The sequence below is a fragment of the Charadrius vociferus genome, unplaced genomic scaffold, assembly GCF_000708025.1.
Source record: "Charadrius vociferus isolate BGI_N301 unplaced genomic scaffold, ASM70802v2 scaffold18, whole genome shotgun sequence".
Lineage (NCBI taxonomy): Eukaryota > Metazoa > Chordata > Aves > Charadriiformes > Charadriidae > Charadrius > Charadrius vociferus.
In genome coordinates this window covers 557,158-576,491 of record NW_009649565.1, presented here as the reverse complement: position 1 = coordinate 576,491, position 19,334 = coordinate 557,158, and the positions used below count along the sequence as shown (strand labels likewise).

General features: G+C 59.1%; 1 protein-coding gene across 1 annotated transcript in view; it reads left to right on the top strand.

The window, feature by feature from the left end:
- Positions 1–11,775: 11,775 nt before the first annotated feature.
- TNRC18 (trinucleotide repeat containing 18) overlaps positions 11,776–19,334 on the top strand; it is a gene marked incomplete at its 5' end in the record, with an annotated part of 38,012 nt that continues 30,453 nt past the window's right edge. Inside the window, 6 exons of the mRNA XM_009890065.1 lie at positions 11,776–11,901; positions 12,319–14,127; positions 17,385–17,487; positions 17,909–18,114; positions 18,285–18,431; positions 18,927–19,111. Of these exons, the coding sequence (XP_009888367.1) occupies positions 11,776–11,901; positions 12,319–14,127; positions 17,385–17,487; positions 17,909–18,114; positions 18,285–18,431; positions 18,927–19,111 (2,576 nt within the window). The remainder of the gene's footprint in view (positions 11,902–12,318; positions 14,128–17,384; positions 17,488–17,908; positions 18,115–18,284; positions 18,432–18,926; positions 19,112–19,334) is intronic.

The following is a 19,334-nucleotide window of genomic DNA, read 5'->3' as shown; positions in this document are numbered from 1 at the left end:
GTGGGGGGGGAACCGCAGCGCTGAGTCCGGCTGCGGCAGCCCCTCGCTGGCTTTTCCAGCTGGGGAATTCTCTTTAAAAAGCAAAAATGTGGGAAGGGAGCGCTCTGGCGTGGCCGCCCTGCTGGGTGGTCCCTCTCCCCCTGGCCGTGAGGATTTGGGGGGTTTCCATCTCCCCGCGTTTGCTCCCGGGGATGGCACAGCTGGGTGTCCGCCGGCATCGCCGCGCTCCCCCCGGCCGGGAAAAAGCGCCGTCGCTCACTCTCTTCTGTCTCTCTGCTATTTATTCGCTTTGCTTACCGTTCGCTTCCCTCCAGCTCTTTAACACCAAGGGGACAGCAACCGTGCGAACCCTTTACACCCGTCCCCGGGCCGCGCTGGCCGGGGAGGATGGCGCGGGGGGAGCCCTGCCGTACGGCAGCGCCGCGGCGGTGACAGTTGGGTTCCCTCCCCACGCCGCGAGGATCAGCTGTTGGGTGCACAATATGCTCCGTTTTTCCTCTCCAGCTGTTGTCGCTGACGGTTATGGGAAGCGAAAGGTAGTCGAGAGTTCGGTATCTCTAAATCAGGGAGGTGACGGGCAGAAAGGAGGGGGTGAGGGAGGGCTGGGTATATCGGAGGCTGTTTTTTTGGGTTTTTTGTTTTTTGTTTTTTTTTTAAATCCAGCGAGACTTGAAATAGGGGCAGAAGGATTGAAGTGACCTTGGGAATAAATTTTATTGCCAGCGTAGCGGTGGTCAAAGAGCCATTTTGAAAGAGCTGGATGCAGGCAGGCGAGCTGAACATGGTGGGCTCGGAGCGAGGGAAGGAGCCGATGCGGCGTGTTTGGGAGAGAACATGCCTTTTTTTTAGGGGAAAAATGGAGATTTTAAGGCACTCGACCCCGTCTCTCTGGATCGGTATCCCCGGCAACTTCTGCAAAGGTTGCTCTTGCTTCTGCTGCCATCCATCTTACCCTGCCGCCTTCCTGCCAGCAAAGATCCCTTTTTACGTTCGGTGGTTTGATATATGGCCTGGGCTTCCCTTTCTGCCCCCCATCTCTTCTCAGCAGAACTCCCTGTGGCTTGAGTGTGCTTTTAATACATTTGGTTTCGTTGCTTTTAATTAAAAAAATAAAAATGAAACCAATAATTGAAATGGCCAGTGTGCTTGGGAGGAAGGGGTTTTGAAGGGATTTAGCTCTCTGCCGCCGGTAGCGGGGTGTGAATGAAGCAGCCCCCGTGTTATCATCGCACAGCGTGTGTAATTTTGGCGTTTTGTGTCCTGGTCTGCGGGGTGGGGGGGGATCCCACACGCCGTGTCACACGTAAGCCAAGCGGATGATTGTCCAGCGAGTAAAAATCCAGGCAGGCGAGTAAAGATGGGTGCGGGCACCTTCCCGAGGTGCCGGTGGAAGCCCAGCACACCTTTCCCCCGGCTCCGCTCTGCCGGGCGGTCACACCGCGCCGGGCTCCCGGTGCGCGCAGCGTGCCGGGGTTTCCCTTTGCCATCCCGGCGCTACAGCCGGGCTTTCTCCCTAATGAGATTAGCGACACAAAGCGGCGATTCTTCTGCCGCTTTTAATGGATGTTCGGGGTTTGTGTGGGATCGGAAATTCCTACTTTCATCGGATGAGCCCTCTCTGTGACTATTTTGTGGACAGATCTGATTTTTCCATGGGTTCAGGGCTGACATTCATATTGGCAGGAGCATTTTAGGCTCTCCCTTCCCCCCCCCATCTGCCTCCCCTCCTTCCCAGCCCCAGCCACGGTGAATTTTATCTTCTTTCCTCCTTTGAATCTCGCCGTCAACCCGAGCCGCTTCCATCTTGTGGAGGACGCGAAAGCTCGGAGGCCTTCCCTGGCCGGGCTTAACGCAGCTGGGAGGAAGGAAAAATGCAAAAGTCACTCTCAAATCGTTTTTGCAGGTGCTCCTCGGTCTCCCTGGTTGAGATGTGCAAAGGCATACGTGTGTGTATATGTACATATATAGGACATCCCTCTAGTGCTTCACCTGAGGGCGGGCTGGCTGTCCCTGCCTTGCGACAGCGGGGCCAGGTTGGCAATTTGTCAGGATGCCCAAGGGCTGTGCTTCAATTTGAATACGGATTTGCATAATTCATCAGGAATTAAACCGCACCGCCATAACATTTGCCTCTGCGTTTTTATCCGCCGTTATCGGCAGCGGGGAGGCGCGTGGTGTTGGGCGTTTGCCGGCCGCAGTGACCCCCTTCGCTTCGCGGTTCGGCGCTTTTTCGGTGCGGGAAAGGTGGCGTGGGCTGATGTGCAGGAGGATGCGGGGAGAGCGGGAAGGAAAAAGGGCTGAATGTGGTGGGACAGGCTGGGCCCAGGCTGAGCCTGGTTTCCTAAGGAAAAGAGGCTTAATGGGATCGTGCTCCGTCTGCGGATCTCATTCTTCCACCCCCAGATGTCTGCAGCCCGTTGCTGAATTTCTCCCCGGGGTGGTTTTGGTCCCTGATGCCGTGGCGGTCAGCGCTGGGCTCTGGGAGAGGGATGCGTTCGCCCCCGTGGCACACGGAGCGGTACAGGAGATGTGCAGCCGGAGCCGATCGGACTCAGTCGGGTCATTGGTGATGTCCTCGCTCCGGCCCGGGGATGTCTATTGGAGCCGGTCCCCTCTCGCAGCCTGGTCCCGTGTGTCATGCATTGGTTACCGGCTTCGTGCTGAGCGTGCGGACCTTCGTGTTGCGGCATTCGGGTCTGATCGGGATGCTGTGCCCCTCTGTGCCTCAGTTTCCCCTTGCAGCACCACCCGCCTTTGCAAGGCTCCCCGCGAGGCGCTGAGCCACGGCAGCCGCTTTGCAAATGAGAAGGTTTAAAATAAGCAGCGACGGAGCACGTGTCTCCCAGGGCTTTGAGTCATCCCGGCTCGTGCTGACTGCGCCTGGCGGGGGCCTGGGGGGCAAAACAAACTCGTGTCCAGCTGCCAACTCCCTGCCAGATGTTAGTGGTGGGGTGGCTGGTTGGGTTTTGGTGGCAGCCCTCCCGGCAAAGCGGATGGAGCTGCTGCGGGGAGATGTCACCTCTCTGGTGGCCCTGGTGAAAGCCATGGCTTGGGGCGGTCCCCAGCTTGGGGACTTGATGTCGGGCCACCTGATTGCTGGGGGAAGGGGTGAGATGAGCAGCACCGGTCTGGCACCGCGTGGGCTTGGCGTGCGGAATGGGGGATGCTGAGGCTCCTTCCAGCACGCCTGCGCGTGGGCACGGTGGGGACCATCCTGGCCGTGACACCTCAGGACAGGAGGACAGGCAGGGACAAACCGGGGGACGATCCCATGGTGGCCCACCACCCCACAGAGGGGATGCAGCCAGAGCGGTGGGTGGCCATGGCCGGCGATGGGAAGCCGAGGGGAGGTGGCATTTACCTTTCGGTGGGCACCGCGGCGTGCGTCCATCCGCAGGGCTGGCTGCTGCCCGTCACGCAGCGGTGTTTAATTTCTCAATGGGAGGGCAGGGAGATAATGCTGCGCAGTCCCATTTAACCTGCTGGTGACCTGGTCTTAAGTCATTGTGGCTGAAAATAGACCGTGTTCCCTCCAGGGCACGGCTAATGGCGCTGGGAAAGCTGGGATCTCTCTTTGAAGGCTGATTTAATTGCTGCTGGCAGGCACTCGGTGCAGGTGATGTGGGGACCGGCACCCCGTGCCATCCCACAATAACTCCCCCCCAGCCCACACCCAGCGCCTGTAGATATCCCGGCTCTGGCAGCAAAGGGTAACGAGCAATTTTCTAATGAAGGCACGGGACAGCGGCTCAGAGCCGGTGCGTGGGCGTCCCCAGGTTAATTGCGCGGGTAGAGCTCGGCTGCGGGAAGCGGGGACTCGCCTGTTTGCGTCGCATCTTCTGCACGGAGTTTGGGTGATGTTAAAAAAAGAAAGGAATTTAAAAAAATGGGGTGGGTCAAATTGCTGTGTGTAGGAAGGAGGGGAAGCACCTGCAATGAACGTGTGCATGGAGTCAGCCCTGGGACCCCTGTGCTGGCCACCGGTGGCTGGAGGGTCTTCACCATGACGAAGGATGGACCAGAGCAAAGATGTTTTGATGCAGTCCTAGAAAATCAGGAAGGGGAGGCAAGACTGCAATCTAGCAGCCAGGTTCTGCGTTCCTGGGGATTCTGCTAATCAGTTTGAGAGTTAAAATTATTATTATTTTCATTTCCGTACAGCATCTTAGTAAACGTGGAGCTAAAGAGCCCACTGAATCGCTCCTTGCTATTTGGGGAAAGCTCTGCGGTTGTGTAGTGAGCACCTGGAGGTTTTGGTGGACCCCCGTTGGAGTGTGAGGTTTAATTATGCCAGCGGAAAGGGAGAGACGTCCAACGTGGTAGGGGATTTCAGGCTGGGGACACACAGGAGAAGCTTCTGCTGTAGCAGCCAACAGTGACCCAGGAGTGTTGACACAAGTTTGAGTGTTTGTGCGTCAGGATTAACGTGGGACTGGGTCGGCTCTTCCCAGGCCGTGTGTTTCAGGCTGTGCAGACTGGCTGCTCATCATCTCAAGGGTCCCAATGGGATGGTTTCCATCCTGGCCCCTCCAGTGGGAGGAAAAGCCACCTTCGCGCTGCCAGCGGGATTAGTGTCCCCACCTGGGTGGCTTCTGGCTGCCCCCCACGCAGTCACTGTGCCTAGCTGTGCCTGCAGTAAGCAGGGAGGTGGTGGGCCACCTCATGGGAGATCTTCAGGGCGTCTCATCGGTGTCCTTCTCCTGTGGCTCCAAGCCCTGAAGAGCTGCTCTACCTTGGGTTGCATTTACTTTGTCGCACGGTGGAAGCCGAGCCTGCAGGACGCCGGGGGCAGAACCGGGGCACCAGCATCCATCCCTTGAGTGCTTCCAGCCATTTCTTCCCATTTTCTCCTCCTCCGCCATCTCCGGGGCGTTGGGGCTGTTCCAGCTCCCGGGTGAGGAGGAGGTGAGCGGCAGGGCTCAGATGATGATATTTTTTTTTCCACGGAGGGAGGGAATCCCTGCCCTTTGGTGTGCCTTGGCTGCTGCGGGGCGGGGGGACGGGACAGCGGCAGCGCGGTGATTCACTGCGAGGGTAGCACGGCGCTAAAATCACGGCACGGCATCGGCACGGGTGGAGATGGCTGCGGGAGGGCTCCTCGGAAACCCGGCGGGAGCGTGTGGTGTTCCTGTGCTGACGCAGCCGCCCGCGGTAGTAAATATTGAGCAAGAACCACTTAAAAATAAAGCGGCCTGGACACGGAGTCCCACGTGGAAGAAAATAAAATTAAAAGAAACAATAGAGAGCTGCTCTGAGCTGGGAGGGGGGTGGAACTCGCCTTGGCTTTTAAGGTAGTGATTTCACAGCTGAAGGAAAGCGGCGCGGCGGTGTATGAGCCGGCAAAGGCCGGGAGCGTGGACCCCCCGCCGGAGGATGCTGTCTCTGAGCTCGCCGGGGCCCTTAGAAGATTAACCGAAGAGTTAAATTGATCTGGCTGTTCTGGATCCAGGGGATGAGATGGAAGGCCTTCAGGGGACGTGGAGAATTGAGGCTGTAAATTAAGGCTTTGAAACAACTGCCAGCCCGGTGGCACAGGGTGTAAATACGGCGGGGTCGGGTTTTTGGGGCGGAGAGCGGTGGGTTGCGACAGCGTCTCAGGGCTGCGGGGACGGGGACCGGCCAGCGCTGCAGTCCAGGAGCATTTGATCCGGGGCAGGGGGGGGCTTTGGTTTGAGCTCAGCGTGTTCGGGGGCTCGTATCGCTGCCGTCTCGTGTGTGGCACGGAGTCAAGGCAGCTCCGGTGCCTGGGGTGTCACCAGAGCCACCCGAGCAGACGGGGGAGGAGGGCGGCAAAGATTTACGCTGTCGGCACTCGCGGCTCTCAGCTGTTTGCAGCTCTAACTGTGTGCATGAGAAATAGCTGCGGCCGTGCTTCGCCGTGCTGCGTGCCCCTGGGTCACGGGGCAGAGATGGGGGGAGGATGTGCTGGAGCAGGGGGGACCCTAAAAGAATCTTCCCTCTCTCCCCCCCGCCCCCCGAAAGGTGCTGCTCCTGCAGGGAGAGGATCAGGGATGCGCCGATGATGGTGAGCACGGGCAGCCGGTGCCGGCGGGGGGGCGGGACCCCGTGGGGGCTGGCGGGTACTCGCTGTGCTTGGACCTCTCCCTGTTCCCCTCCTTCCCTGCCGGGGAAAGGGGACTCGTGAGGATGTAAGTGTTTATCCAGCCGTTTGTGGCGTGGACTGGTGTCCCAGTTGGCTGCCTGCGAGGTGCTGCGTGCCGGACTGGGGAAGAGGTGACTTCGCTGCCGGCCAAGGGCGGCTGCGGCTCCCGCTCCGTGCCGGAGCCCCGCAGCCAGCGGAGACCCCGGCTGCCACAGGGCTGCAAATCGCCCTCGGCTGCCCAGCCTTGAAAACGTCGAGCGGAAAGAAACCCAAACCCTCGCCGCTGTGTTTCCCAGCCCCTCTGGGCTCCGACTGGAAGGGCAGCAGGGCCAAACTTGTCGTTTCGGGCCACTCTGTGACCGCAGCCCCCTTGCGCAGCGCCGCGTGGTGCCGTCCTGCTTCCTCGCAGTGTGTCCTTCCGTCCATCGTGGCCCAGGGAGGAGGGGGGGGACGAGATGCTGGCGGTTGGAAATATTTCATAAGTGGCAGAAAACCCTAACGGGCAGATGGGGCCGATGGAGGAGAGATACTTCACCTCTCCCAGGGTGCCGGAGGCCGTGGGTTTTCCGGTGACGGGGCTGCGGCTTTTCGGGCAAAGAGGGCTCATGCCCAGAGCTCGGCTTTGGGGTGCGACTGGCATTACATGTGGCCACCTGCACACCTGTCTGGGCCACCGGGGCTGTCACACTGCTGTGTCCTATTGCGTGATTCCCTTCGAGGTGACAGCAGGGACCGCAGAGCCGTCCCTGGGCAGGAGCAGAGGCTTTGCAGATGCTGCTTCTCCCTGGTTTGGAAAACACAGAGCCGGACTGGCAGCGTGGGGAGTGAATTCCCTGTTGAGTGGCGGCTCCTGCTTGCTGTCCTCGGCCCTCCCTGAGCACCCAAGTCAGTTGTCACCTCTGCACCGGATCGCCAGCCGGCATGGAGGGTGGTGTGGGGATGCTGTGAAGGTGCTGCTGGTTGCCTGCGGCCGGGCTGAGGTGAAGCAGCTTTCCCAGCGCTGGTACACACACGCACACGTGACACAAGAGGCATGTAGCCTGGTTCGTCAGCTGGAGCCGTGTCCGTGGGGTGAGATGCGTTCAGCTCCAGCGTGTCCCCTCCAGTGCATCCCCCCTCCTGCCCGGCTCTTTCACAACCCAGGCTTGGCTGACTCGTCCAGCGGGGGCTGAATTTCAGCCCTGGGGACCAGGGGGAGCTGAGGTGGAGAGAGCCCACAGGTTAAAAACTCCGGCTGCGGGCGCGTCCACCCACCCGCCTTCGCCACCTTGGCCAAGCGGTGTTTTCTGGCAGCTCTCTCCTCCCGGGGCGCTTTTGGCAAACCCCGAGCGGGCTGAGCACGTGGGGCCCGTTTCCCTCCCGCTTCCCCCGGCGTGACCTCCGGCCTCCAGACGTTTGGTGTGCGGTTTGTGCGGTCGCTGGTATCTCATCTCCCCATCAGTCACATCCCCTCTCGGTGGTGAGTCACCCGGCTGTACCTCTTCCCCCCTGCCCCATGCCGTTTTGGAGAGCTGAGCGAAGAAGATGTTTTCAACTGGGCTAACACATCTGCACCCGCCAAGTTCCTCTAATAACAGCCCTTAGTGATTTATGTCTCCATTGTGCAAAGCAGGTACGTTTTACCAGCTCGTTTTGGAGCTGGGAAGGAGGGGCCGGGTCTGCGTCCCCGCTCCGTGCCCCTCCACTGCACCCACTGGAGCATCGCAGGGGGAGCCGAGTGGGGACCTGCATTTTGGCTCCCAGCTGTCACCTTCCTGCAGGGTTAAGGTGTCTTAAGGGACAATATTTGTGCCCCTTAAGCCCTTTTACCCTCTGAGCCGACCGTGCTTTGGATCACCAGCAGAGTGCCCGCATGGGATTCGTGTTGGTGGTGCCTTTCCCAGGCGGCCAGAGGCCGTGCTGATGGGCACGCGTGTTTGGCATGGCGTGGCAGGGAGACACAGCCGGTCTGGTGCTGGCAGAGCTGCCGATTCGCACCTCCCTGCCCTCGCCGTGCTGCCAGCCCGCCTCTGGGCCAGCAGTCGGCCGGAGGAGCGTGGCTCAGCCTGCCCGGACCTGTCGGCGTGTCCCTGGGCGAAGCCGTTCTTGCGCTGGTTCAGCAAACACTCTGGCCCCAGGCAGATGGAGATGGTTGTGGTTTCCCCCTTTCCCCTCCCTTTCTCCTGGCAGAAACCCATGGTTGGGGTGAGCTGTGCGTTGCTCACTGCGGTAGAGTTTCTCCCTTTGGCATCGCTTTCTGGCACGGAGATCCAAGGAGGGAGCGACTTGCCCGCGGCCGCCTCCTGCAGATGCAGCTACTTAGTGGATGAAGGAGCAGCATCACCTCCAGGTCCTGCAGGCAGGTTTCGGGGCTGTGTGCGAGTCTTACGCTGGCCCGTCAGCGTTGCTGCTGGAGGGCGGGCTGTGTGGAGGAAGGGATGCTCTGGCAGTGCCTCGGGGTTGGATTTGCATCGGGTTCATCCCCAGGAAGGCTGTTGCTCGAATTCCTCATCCCTGCCCCCGGCTCTGGTTCCTGGCAGGGAACGGGACAGGTAAATACAGCCCAGGCCACTTCTCCCTCCGGGCATTTAGGAAGGGAAAACAGCGTTGCTGGTAAACTGGAGGTTGGGATTCAGGTAGCTGTCTGGTTTTGCTGCTGGGTGATGCAGGCAGGTCCTTGCACCTGCCCATGCCTCAGTTTCCCCACCTGCAAAGCTTTGAGATGGACTTCGAGCCCCCACACTGGGATTACACCTCTCCCAGGAGCAGCGCCGCTGCCACAGCTTGCTTGAGGCACTGGGAAGGGCTGCCCAGTGCGAGGTGGCTTTGGGGTTTGGCTGGTGGCATCAGCTTGGTTCTGCTGCTGCTTCCCAGCTGGGGTGGTGACACTACCCTGCGGGGTCTCCAACCTGCTCTGCCACCGCTCTGCTCCCGGCTCCGGCACAGCGGCTGGAAAACCTCTGTGGTAGTTGGAGTGGGTCCGGAGGAGGGCCATGAAGATGATGCGAGGGCTAGAGCCCCTCTGCTGTGAGGACAGGCTGAGAGAGCTGGGGTTGTTCAGCCTGGAGAAGAGGAGGCTCCAGGGGGACCTTATTGTGGCCTTCCAGTACCTAAAGGGGCTCCAGGAAAGATGGGAACAAACTTTTTATCAGGGACGATTGTGATAGGACAAAGGGTAATGGTTTTAAACTAAAAGAGGGGAGATTTTAGACTAGATAACAAGGAATATTTTTTTTTGACAGTGAGGGTGGTGAAACCCTGGCCCAGGTTGCCCAGAGAGGTGGTAGATGCCCCATCCCTGGAAACACTCCTGGTTAGGTGGGATGGAGCTCTGAGCAACATGCTGTAGTTGAAGATGTCCCTGCGCATGGCAGGAGGGGTTGGACCAGGTGGCCTTCAAAGGTCCCTTCCAACCCAAACCATTCTATGATTGTATGACATCTTGTCTGATGTGGGGCAGCTGGAGGGGATTTTATCTGCCCTTTAGCTGCTGTCATCCCACAGTCCCTTATCCCCTCGTTCTTTCGGCTGACTTTCCCACTCTTCCTCTTCCGGCAGCGCCGGGCTGCGGCTGGATCCCAGCGGTGGGATGTGATAATGCTGATTGCAGAGGAAACCCCATAGCATTCGGGGCTGGGACCAACCCTGTGTTATCCCTGGGCAGGATAAGATGCCGCAGGCGGGGACCTGCCCCAGTAGGACCAGCAGCGTAACTGGTGCCAAAATGCCTGCTTGGATACCAGTAGCTTAAGCGTGTGCAGGTGTCCCTGTGCTGGATGACAGGGCTGGATCGTGTCCCCTTCCTGGAGCTCTGCAGGTGGCTTTGTGTCCTCGCACCATGTGCAAACAGGGAAGTGCCCATGTGTCTCGCCGCAATCTCCACGCCGGTGCTGTCGCTTGCCGGAGCAGCTGCAGCTGGGATGGAGGTCTGGCTGGGAAAAGGGGCTTATGTGGGGATGGCCAGCGCTGGGGCTGCCGGGCTGGTGTGGCATGGGGTGCTCCAGGGAGTTTGCCGTGCTGCAACCATGTGCTGTGCCAGATGGGACCAGCGTTCCCTCGGAAATGTGTCGCTCCTGCTCCAGATGTTGGCTCATCGCCAGCCCAGCCGTGCCGGAGCGGCGCGGTGGAGGTGGCACGGCTGAGGGAGAACACGCGGTGGAACGGAGCTGCTCACGGCGAAGCCGGGGTAGATGGCCCTGAGTGCTACCCAGCGCTCTCCAGCCCTGCGATAAGAAAGTGTGTTTGGAAATGCTCCAGTATGAAGGTTTTGGGGTCACTAAGGAGAGGTGTGAGTGTGTGTGCTGTCTTTACGGCACCCTGCATGAAATTAAATGGCAAGTTTGACCTGCTGGGAACGGGCTCGGCGTTGAACTTCACGGGCACAGCGGCTCCCGTGGTCCTGCGGCTGGAGGGTTGGCGTGGGGGGGTGATGCCGCCAGGAGCTGTCGGGTGATGGATCTGGGCAAGGAGCTGCGCGGAGCCCCGCGTCGGTGAAGCACATGTGCCGGGATGCAAACATGTACGTGAAAGAGATCCCGGCTGTCTAAATAATGTGAAATATTGACTAGCTCTCGCAGATGGTGCTCCACGTGCAGCTTCGGGGACTGAACTTCTGTCTCCTGTTGGGTTTCGGTGTGATGTTGTTTTGATCCAGTTGGATGCTGGACTCTTGACAGACTCGTTGCCTGGTTGCTTTCAGTGGCGTAGTTGAATATTGGGGACGTTGGATGCTAATGGGGTCTGAGGGGAAGGGGGGAGGGTTGCAGAGGGCTTGACTGGCTCCTTCAGACTCTCTCCTGATGGCTTTTCATCGGTTTTTAAATGATGGCACCAACTGGGTAGCTGGTTCTCGCGCTGTTGGGGTTTGTAGTATTGCACGGGTGCCGTTTGGTGGCAGTGTTGCAGAGAAATTGCTGCCTGTAGCCACCAGCTTGTGTCATTACCGTTATTACGGTGGTTGTATTCACTGATGAAATGCTGATGATGATTATTTGTATGAGGATGTTGCGGGAGACCCCACTCTTGGAGGAGGCCCTGGTGTCCAGGACATAATCCAGACCGCTGGCAGCTGGGCCTTGGGGACCCACTGCCTTTGTATCAGCTCTTGGGGAGGCAACAGGTTTTTTCTCCTCTGTTTTTCCTTCCTTGGGGAGAAGGTGCCGGTTTTGGGTACGTGAAACGATGCTTTGTGTGAGCTGCTGTGGAGGATGCTCTCGCTTTTTCCACAAAGCCCATACCTGGTGCTGGGCACCTGCCGTGGGGATGGGCTGTGTTGGCAAAGCTGTGCTGGCGAGAGGGTCTTACTGCTTCTGGGGACGCGCGTGGGGGAGTGCCCTCACCCACGGGTCGCTGTACTTGTGATAAACCAGTTTATCAGCCGGGTGGCTCGGTCGTTTCGCCTGCAGGTTTAAGGCTCTGCTCAGAAAGAAGCACGTTCCGTTTGCAGGCCACCGTTCGCAAAGTTAGTCCCGCAGAGGTGCAAGGGGCGAGCTGGGGGACCAGCAGCGGGCAACCTAAAACGGGGACCCCCACGGCGCACTGCGTGCGTCGCCACGCGCGTCCTTGCTGCTGCCGCTCCTGGCGCGCGAGGGACCGACAGCCACAACAGTCTGTGCTCCTGCGGGGCTCGTTCCAAGGCGGCGTGCTGCTTGGGCTGAAACATGTTTCCCTCTTCTGTTTCCCATTTTCTGCAGGCTTTTCCCATCTGCCTAACGGGCTCTACCCGTCGTACATTCCCCTGAGCCACCTCGAGCCCCCCAGCGCTGGCAGTCCTCTCCTGGCCCAGCTGGGTCAGCACAGCCTCTTCGAGTCGCAGAAAGGTGAGTCTGGGTCCCCTCGGTCACCTCTGGGTGCTCGCCCTGTCCTTGGGGCTTGCTTGGCTGCTGGGATGGTGGGGGTGAAGAGCAGGAACCTCCTGGGCTCGTCATCTTGGGATGTCTCCTGGGCTCAGCAGTACCAAGGTCTTGGATGTGGCTGTGCTGTAGGGACCTGGCCAGGTCCCTCCTTGAAGGCCCCGCGTGCTGCCACATCGCAAGGCTTAGCATGCACCAGAGACAGGGCTGTCCTGTGTCCCCAACTGGGCCATATGGAGATGCGTGCCAGGTCTCCTCTGCCCTGGTCCGTTCTGGGTGTGTCTGAGACATCCTTGAAACCTCTTCCCTCCCAGTTTGCCACCTCTCGCCTGTCTCTGCGTAGGTTGGTGGCCTGTGGTAATCCTGTTTGCTTTTGCTCTGCAGATGGGTTCTACCTGTCCAGCCATGCAGGCCAGTCCGCTTTGCACCCGCAGCCTCCCCTCTCGAGGACCGCGGGCAACCACACGTCGAGCACTTTGCTCCGGGAAAAGGACCTCGGGCAACTGCACAAGAGCTCGAAAGAAGGCCTGAAAGATCCCGGTGGGAAGGAGCGGGCATGCCGGAGCGATCTGTCCCTGCCCTTTGCCAAGAAGGAAGGCAAGCCAAAGGAGGAGCCCCGGCCCCGCAGCGTGGTAGACCTCACGCAGGACACCAAGCCCGACAGCGACCGGAAAGTGAGCGTGGTGGAGAAGGCAGTGAAGGTCGGCGAGCGTCTGTCTCCGTTCCTGGCTGAGCACATGCCAAATCGGGGTGCGGGCGGTGGGGAACCCAAGTCCAAGAATCCGTTGCAGAGCTCATCCCTCAGCAACTGCAACGGCGGCGGGGACCCCATGCTGAAGGTCCTGGGTGCCGAGCAGGATCGCTGTGCCAAGGATCCCGCTCGGCACGACGAGAACATGAGGCCTTCCGCGCACGCCCACGCCGAGCGGCTGAAGCGGGGGGAGCCCCTCCTGCCCTCCGTGGGTGCTTTGCACGTCTCCTGCAGCTGCCCGGCCCCTCACCCCTCGCAGCCGGGGAAGATGACGCCGGCCACGACATTCCCTCCGCAGCCCGTCCATTCCAGCATGTACACCATCTTCCCGCCGGCCAAGGAGCTGGGGAGGGAGCACAAAGTCATCGCCCCCACCTTCGTGCCTTCGGTCGAAGCCTACGACGAGAGGAGCGGGCCCATCCAAATCGCCTCGCAGGCCCGTGACAACAAGGTGAAGGACAAGGACCTCGGCAAGGTGGGGGTGCTGCAGTCGCCCACGGAGCGGTGCCTCGCGGACGCCTCCCGCACGCTCTTGTCCCAGGACTTTTCTTGCCACAGCGATGCCAAAAGGATGGAGGCTCTGCGGGAGAAGGGCTCGGTGATCAGGGCAAACTCCATGGCGCTCAAGAGACAGGTCACATCGGAGCCCTTCCTCAACCGGCCGGGGCTGGGCTCTCCGGAGAGCAGGGAGTTCCTGGCCTCCAAGGACTTGCTGAAGCCAAGTCCGGAGGCAGAGCATCGCTCCTGCGAGCGGGATCGCTTTCAGCGATCCAGCTCCAAAGAAGCGGCAAAAGTCTACGGCACTTTGGACTCTTCCCGGCAGCATCTGGACCACGGTCAGCTGAAACCGCCCGAGCAGAAGTGGAAGCCCTTTGAGATGGGTAACTTTGCCACCACGCAGATGGCGGTGCTGGCCGCGCAGCACAACCACGTCACCCGGGCGGAGGAGGAAGCCAAGAAGGTCTACCTTGACCCCAGCGGCTTGCCACGGTCCTCGGTGGTGGGCTCACGGGGAGCCACGGATGTTCTTCACCCTGCGTCCCACGGCGAAGGCTCGGCCATGCAGAGCCTCATCAAGTACAGCGGCAGGTTTGCCAAGGAGAACGCATCCCGGCAGAGCTGCGGCAAGAAGAGCCCCTTTGGCGGTTTGGGCAACATGAAGTTGGACTCTTCGCAGCTGGGCGCCTCCAAGGTGCAGCAGCTGCTGTCGCAGCAGCCGGCGAAGCAGCTGAAGAGGGACCCTGAGAGACCCGAGAGTGCCAAATCCTTTGGCCGCGAGAGCATCGGCTCCCAGGGCGAGGTGGAGGTGAGGCACTTGCCCGTCGGCATCGCCGTGGCTGTGGCCCGGCAGAAGGACAACAGCAGCAGCAGCAGCAGCAGCAGCAAACTGGGGCCCAGCTTGGCGGACCGGGATCGCTCGCTGTCTCTCAGCAGTATCAAAGGTAGGTTCCCCAGACCTGTCTGGGGACTTCCCTGTGGGATCTGTTCCCTGGGGAGAGCAGCCACCTAGTGCAGACTGTGTGGCATGAACCGAATTTGGTGTCCTCAGCTCCCTTTGCCTCCCCTTCCCAGCCAAGGGCACGTCATAAACCGCAGCAGGGAGTGAGACTCCCCATGCAGGAGGGTGTCCCCTTTCCCATCTTCCATCCCCTCTGTCCACCTCCGAGGACAACCCCTCTCCACGTCTTTGATCCCCGTTAGCAAAGAGATTGACAGAGAAACCCCTTAATCCACCTTTGTGCTGGTGTTTTAAGCTCATGGTTTTGCTTTAAGCCATGGTGCTGGCAGGAGGGGGATGGCTCCGGCGAGCTTTTTGGTGCTCTGCTTGGCGTGTGTAGCAAGATAACTCCTGGGGACTGCCCAGCACGGGGAGAGCTCGGCTCTGCCGTGCCAAGGAGCGATGCCAAAGCGAGCGGCCGGCGAGTAACGGTTGGCTTTCCATCTTTAGCATTCGCCTTGCCCGTTTTTCTGCCTTTATCCTCCCTCTCCCCAAGCTCGGCGGTGAGAGGCGGTTTCTCCCGGCCGGCAGCCCCTCTCCCCGTTCCCATCGCCTCCCGTCGCCCTCCCCACGGCCGGGCGGGAGCCGACCGAGGACCTCGTGGGCAGCACAGGGAGCTGTTTGTTCAGCCGTTCAATCATCCCAGACCCTCCCAGCTTGCGTTAAATGTAATTTACTGAGCCGAACTAAAAGGCTGCAAACAAGGGTTGAATTCTGGCAGGCCTCTGGGCTCGTTGCTAAGTGATGCAGTTGGCTTTCAGACAGAAAACAAGACTGCTTTTCTCCTCCTCTCGCCCCCCAAATGCTGCCCCCGCTTTGTGTGCCAGGAGATATTCGTCTAATAACATTAGCTTGCTTGCGCTGAGTGGACGGTGCTTGAATGTTTAGACCTTTTAAGAAGGAGAAAGCAGGCTTTAGTTGGCTAATCTGTAGTATTTGGCAAGTAAAATGCAAGTATTTAGTGCGGGGCATTGGTTGTCAAGGAGACGGACCTAAGCCTTTCCTCTGTGCATAACTGATTGAATTTTTCTATGCGGTCCGTGCGTCATGTTCATATATATAGACAAAATGATCATTCACTGTCCGGACAATCATCGGTCTGTACAGAAAAGGGATGTCCTGTCGGCGGGGTGGGGGCTCGGCGGGAATTAGACAAATAAGAAAGCGGGTGTGTTTGGATGGGGGATGAGCAAAAGATGATAAGCCTGTCTATAAATAACGAAGCGCAAGTAATATAGATGGGAGAGGGAGGGGCGGAGGTGAAATAACAAAATAATGTGTTTCTAATAAAAGGCTGGGAGGAGGAGGAGGTGGGGGGCAACTCACCTTGTGCCAAGGAGGGGAGGGAGGCTGCAGGTTAACCAAGGGCTTGCTCCATATCGCTGACACCAAAGAGGCAGTTGGGCATCGACTGGGGAAAATAAATAGGAAGAGGGGCTCCAAAGGGGGAAAAACTGGGCTAAGAGGGGGGGAAAGCGATTTGTGTGCGAGTGGGGATGCTGGTGGAGAGGCAGGGAGTGATGCTGAGGCTCCGGAGGGGTTCGAGAGCCCCAGTGCCTCCAGCCATGGAGGCTGGGTAGTAAATCTGAGCCACGGAGGCTGCATAGGGCATCATTCGGTGAGTCGAGGAGGGGCTGGATGGGGACAGCCACTGCACGCGGTGTCCTGGTGGGCTGCAAGGGAATTGTGGTGACCCTGGAAAGTCCTTCGGGAAGGAGAGCTGTGTGCCAGGTTTTAAAGCGTCTTTGCTTTCTGCCTGAAGCCCATGGAAGGAGCCTTGGGGAGAGGAACCGGGAGAGATGTTGTCTTGTTCCTGGATTCCTTCTGACAGTGAAAGCTGAGGGAATTGGAGACTTGACAGCAAAAAACCCCACGGGCTGTCCAGGTTTGTGGGAATACACAGCGGAGCCCTCCTTGAAAAGACTGCCTGTCAGCAAAATGGATTTGATGTTCCGAGATGCTTTCCCATGTGCCAAACCTTATCCAGACGGGAGAGCGAGGACCCTGGAAAGGGCTGCTGGGGAGCCAGGGTGCGGCCGTGCGAGGCCGTGCTGCGCCGCTGAGCCCTGCGGGGTGCGGAGCATCGCCGGGACAGGGGATGTGCTGGCACCCAGAACTTGCTGGGAGGAGGAAGCAAACACCTTCCTCCTGGTCCCGTTAGACTGGCTGGCAGCTCACCGCAAGCAGGGCTGTGATTTAGGAGCGGGTCCTATCACCAAAGCACATAACATGGAGAGGGGCAACAGGGAGTTGTGGAAAAAACGCTTATGCAAGAAGCTAGGGAAAAAAGTAGGGAAAAGCCTGAAATAGGGCAGCTGGGGTGAAGACCTTGGATAAAATAAGGGAAGGGTGGCCCTGATACCTGGTCCCGGCAGGGCCAGTGGGGAGCTGCTGTTTGCTCCTGTGAAGGTGCTTCCTAACCTCTTGCAGACGCGGCTGCTGCCGTGCCGAGCTGTATTTGCAAGAGCTGTTCTGATTCTGGACGAGCTGTTTCTCAAGCCAAACATCCAGCCGCCTTTTTTTGGACTCTTGCCCTCATCTGCCATATGTGCCCCTGCCTCACCAGACCCTTTCTTGTTGCGTGGCTCAAGGGAAAATGCAGATTCCCACTGATGGGTTGAGTTGCATAACGGAGCACGGTGGTTTTGTGAGGGTCTGTAGCGTTGATTTTGCTTGTTGGAGAAGGACAGGGATTCGGAGCATAACCAGTGCTCCCAGACTGGTTTATAAGAGCAGAAGGTGCTTCAGAAGGTGCAGAGATAAAATCCGCCCACCCCCAGCTGTGAGATGCGCTAAACATGACCGTGTGGTTGGATGTGGGGATTTAGCTGGGCCTCGTCTCCTTCTGAGATGGGAAATCTGCCACCGTCCTTCAGCAAAAATGGTCCTGTTGCTCCCAGGCTGGTGGCTGTCCTGTTCTGGGAGACCGACCTGACCTGTGGAGTGGGTCCCTTGATGGCTTGGAGACACGAACCTGAAACCATATACAGCTGGGTGCTTCCAGGACCCACCTTAGGGAGAATATCTTGATCGCATAGACAGCCTTGCCCTGTCTTTTGGGGTTTCAACCTGATACCGTCTTGGGGACAGTGGCACTTGGGTGTGCTGGCTTCCAGGGTACTGCCTCTCCATGCCCAGAGGAGAGGGGATAGCTTTCCCCGGAGTGTTTCTCATGTCTGATGGTGCTGGGTTGTCTTTTAGGGCATGGACGCTCAGAAGATGACTGCGGGGATGAGAGGAGCCGCCACCGGGACAGCCACCTCCTGGCAGGGCGCTTGGAGCGGGATCAGGAGAAGCTGCTCAGGTGAGGGTAGGAGAGGGATGGGGTCTGTTGCCACAGTGCCACAAACATGGGGACATCCTGTCCGGAGGGGGGACAGGGTTACATCCATGCTGATGTAGCTGCTGGCACCAGCCTTGCTGGTGTGGAGAGGAGGACCGAGTGGGGTACCTTGGGGTTTTAGGCAGATCCTGAATCCACAGCAGAGCAATCCCAATAGACTGCTGCAAATCCATGCCTGCTCCAAAGGAGGGGAGAGGTGGGATTTTTTTTATTCCAGACGTGATGTTAACCACCTCCATCAGAGCTCTCCTTGAGTGTCTGAACCTGGTTTGCAAACACAGTCGCTCGGCAGGCTGGTCCATACCCCTGGGCTCCTCCGGCCACGCAGTAACCTGCAGCACTCAGACCCTCTGTCTCTCTCTCTTGCCTCCCCCATCACCAGAGAGAGCAAGGAGCTGGCAGATTTTGCCCGAATACACCCCTCCGGCTGCGCCACGAACGGTTTGAACTCCAACCTCATGGTGACGGGAGGCCCAGCCTTGACGGGCTCCGGGCGCTGGTCTGCAGACCCGGCTTCGCACTTGGCAGCCCACCCCTGGCTCCCCAGGACGGGGAGCCCCTCCATGTGGCTGGCCGGCCATCCCTATGGTGAGTGCCCTGGGAGGGAGCGATGTGTCCACGGGGTGTTCACACCGATGCAGTCCAGGGAGGGGAAAGGGAAGGAGGTATTTTGGAGGAGTCAAACGATAGATGACTTCTTGTGTGGGTAGGAGCTGCCTGCATCCCTTGAGTTGTGACTGTGGTGGTTTTTCTTCTAGGACTTGGTCACCCTTCCCTGCACCAGGGCATGACTCCAGGCTTCCCCCCTGCCATGGGGGGAGCTCTCCCTTCCGCCTACCAGTTTGCCAGAGACCCGCAGTCGGGGCAGCTTGTTGTGATCCCCAGCGAGCACTTGCCACACTTCGGTAAGGATGTGAGCGCGTCCCTGAGGACCACGCTTTGGCAGCTATGGAGGAAACAGGCTTTGGAGGGGGCTGGATAGGACCAGCAGCCACAGCTCTAGGGTGGGCGTGAGCTGACCTCTTGGTATGTTTGCTTTGGAGGTGGAAATGTGTAGTCTTCAGCAGTGGCTCCTCACCCCCTGCAGTATCCCATAGAGTTTGGGTCTTTGGTTAGGAGAAACTACTTGTGGGCTTAGCCAGGGACAGTCAAGCTAAGGGTGCCTAGAGAGAAAAGCACATCAGATGGCCCCAGAACCCGTGGGGTGGTGTGAGCGGGGCTACTGAGGGGAAGACAGCTCCATTTCCCCTCTGCATTTCTGGTTGCATTTCTGCGTAGCCTGATGTTTGGCATCCCCCACACCCTGGGGACTGGGGTAGACGCTTGCCCTGAGCAATCCTGAATCCTCCAGCCATCCCCACCCTCCTGCTTCTCTGATTGCATCTCTGCTCATTCCCCAGCGGAGCTGATGGACCGGGCGCCCCCACTGTGGCCCGCCATGTACCCGCCGACCAGGAGCTCCCTCCAGCACGCTCACCAGCTCCAGCTCCTCTCCCAGCAGCAGCTGCTGCGGCAGCACGAGCTGTACATCCTGCAGCAGCAGGCGGCCCATGCCATGGAGCTACAGAGGAGCGCCCAGCTCGTGGTACGTTTTCAGGAGCTTGGGCATGAAACGAGCCTGAAGTTGGGGTGTCTGGGAGGGAACAAGCAGCTGTGCCAATGTTGCAGGTGTATCTCAAGGGTACGGATGCATTGAGCGATCCTGCCCTGGTCCCTGGGATAATGAGGCATTCAGTGCATCCTGCGCAGTTGGGGTGGGTTTTGGAGGGGTTTGGTGTAGAGCTGTAGAACAGTGCTGTCAGGAGAGC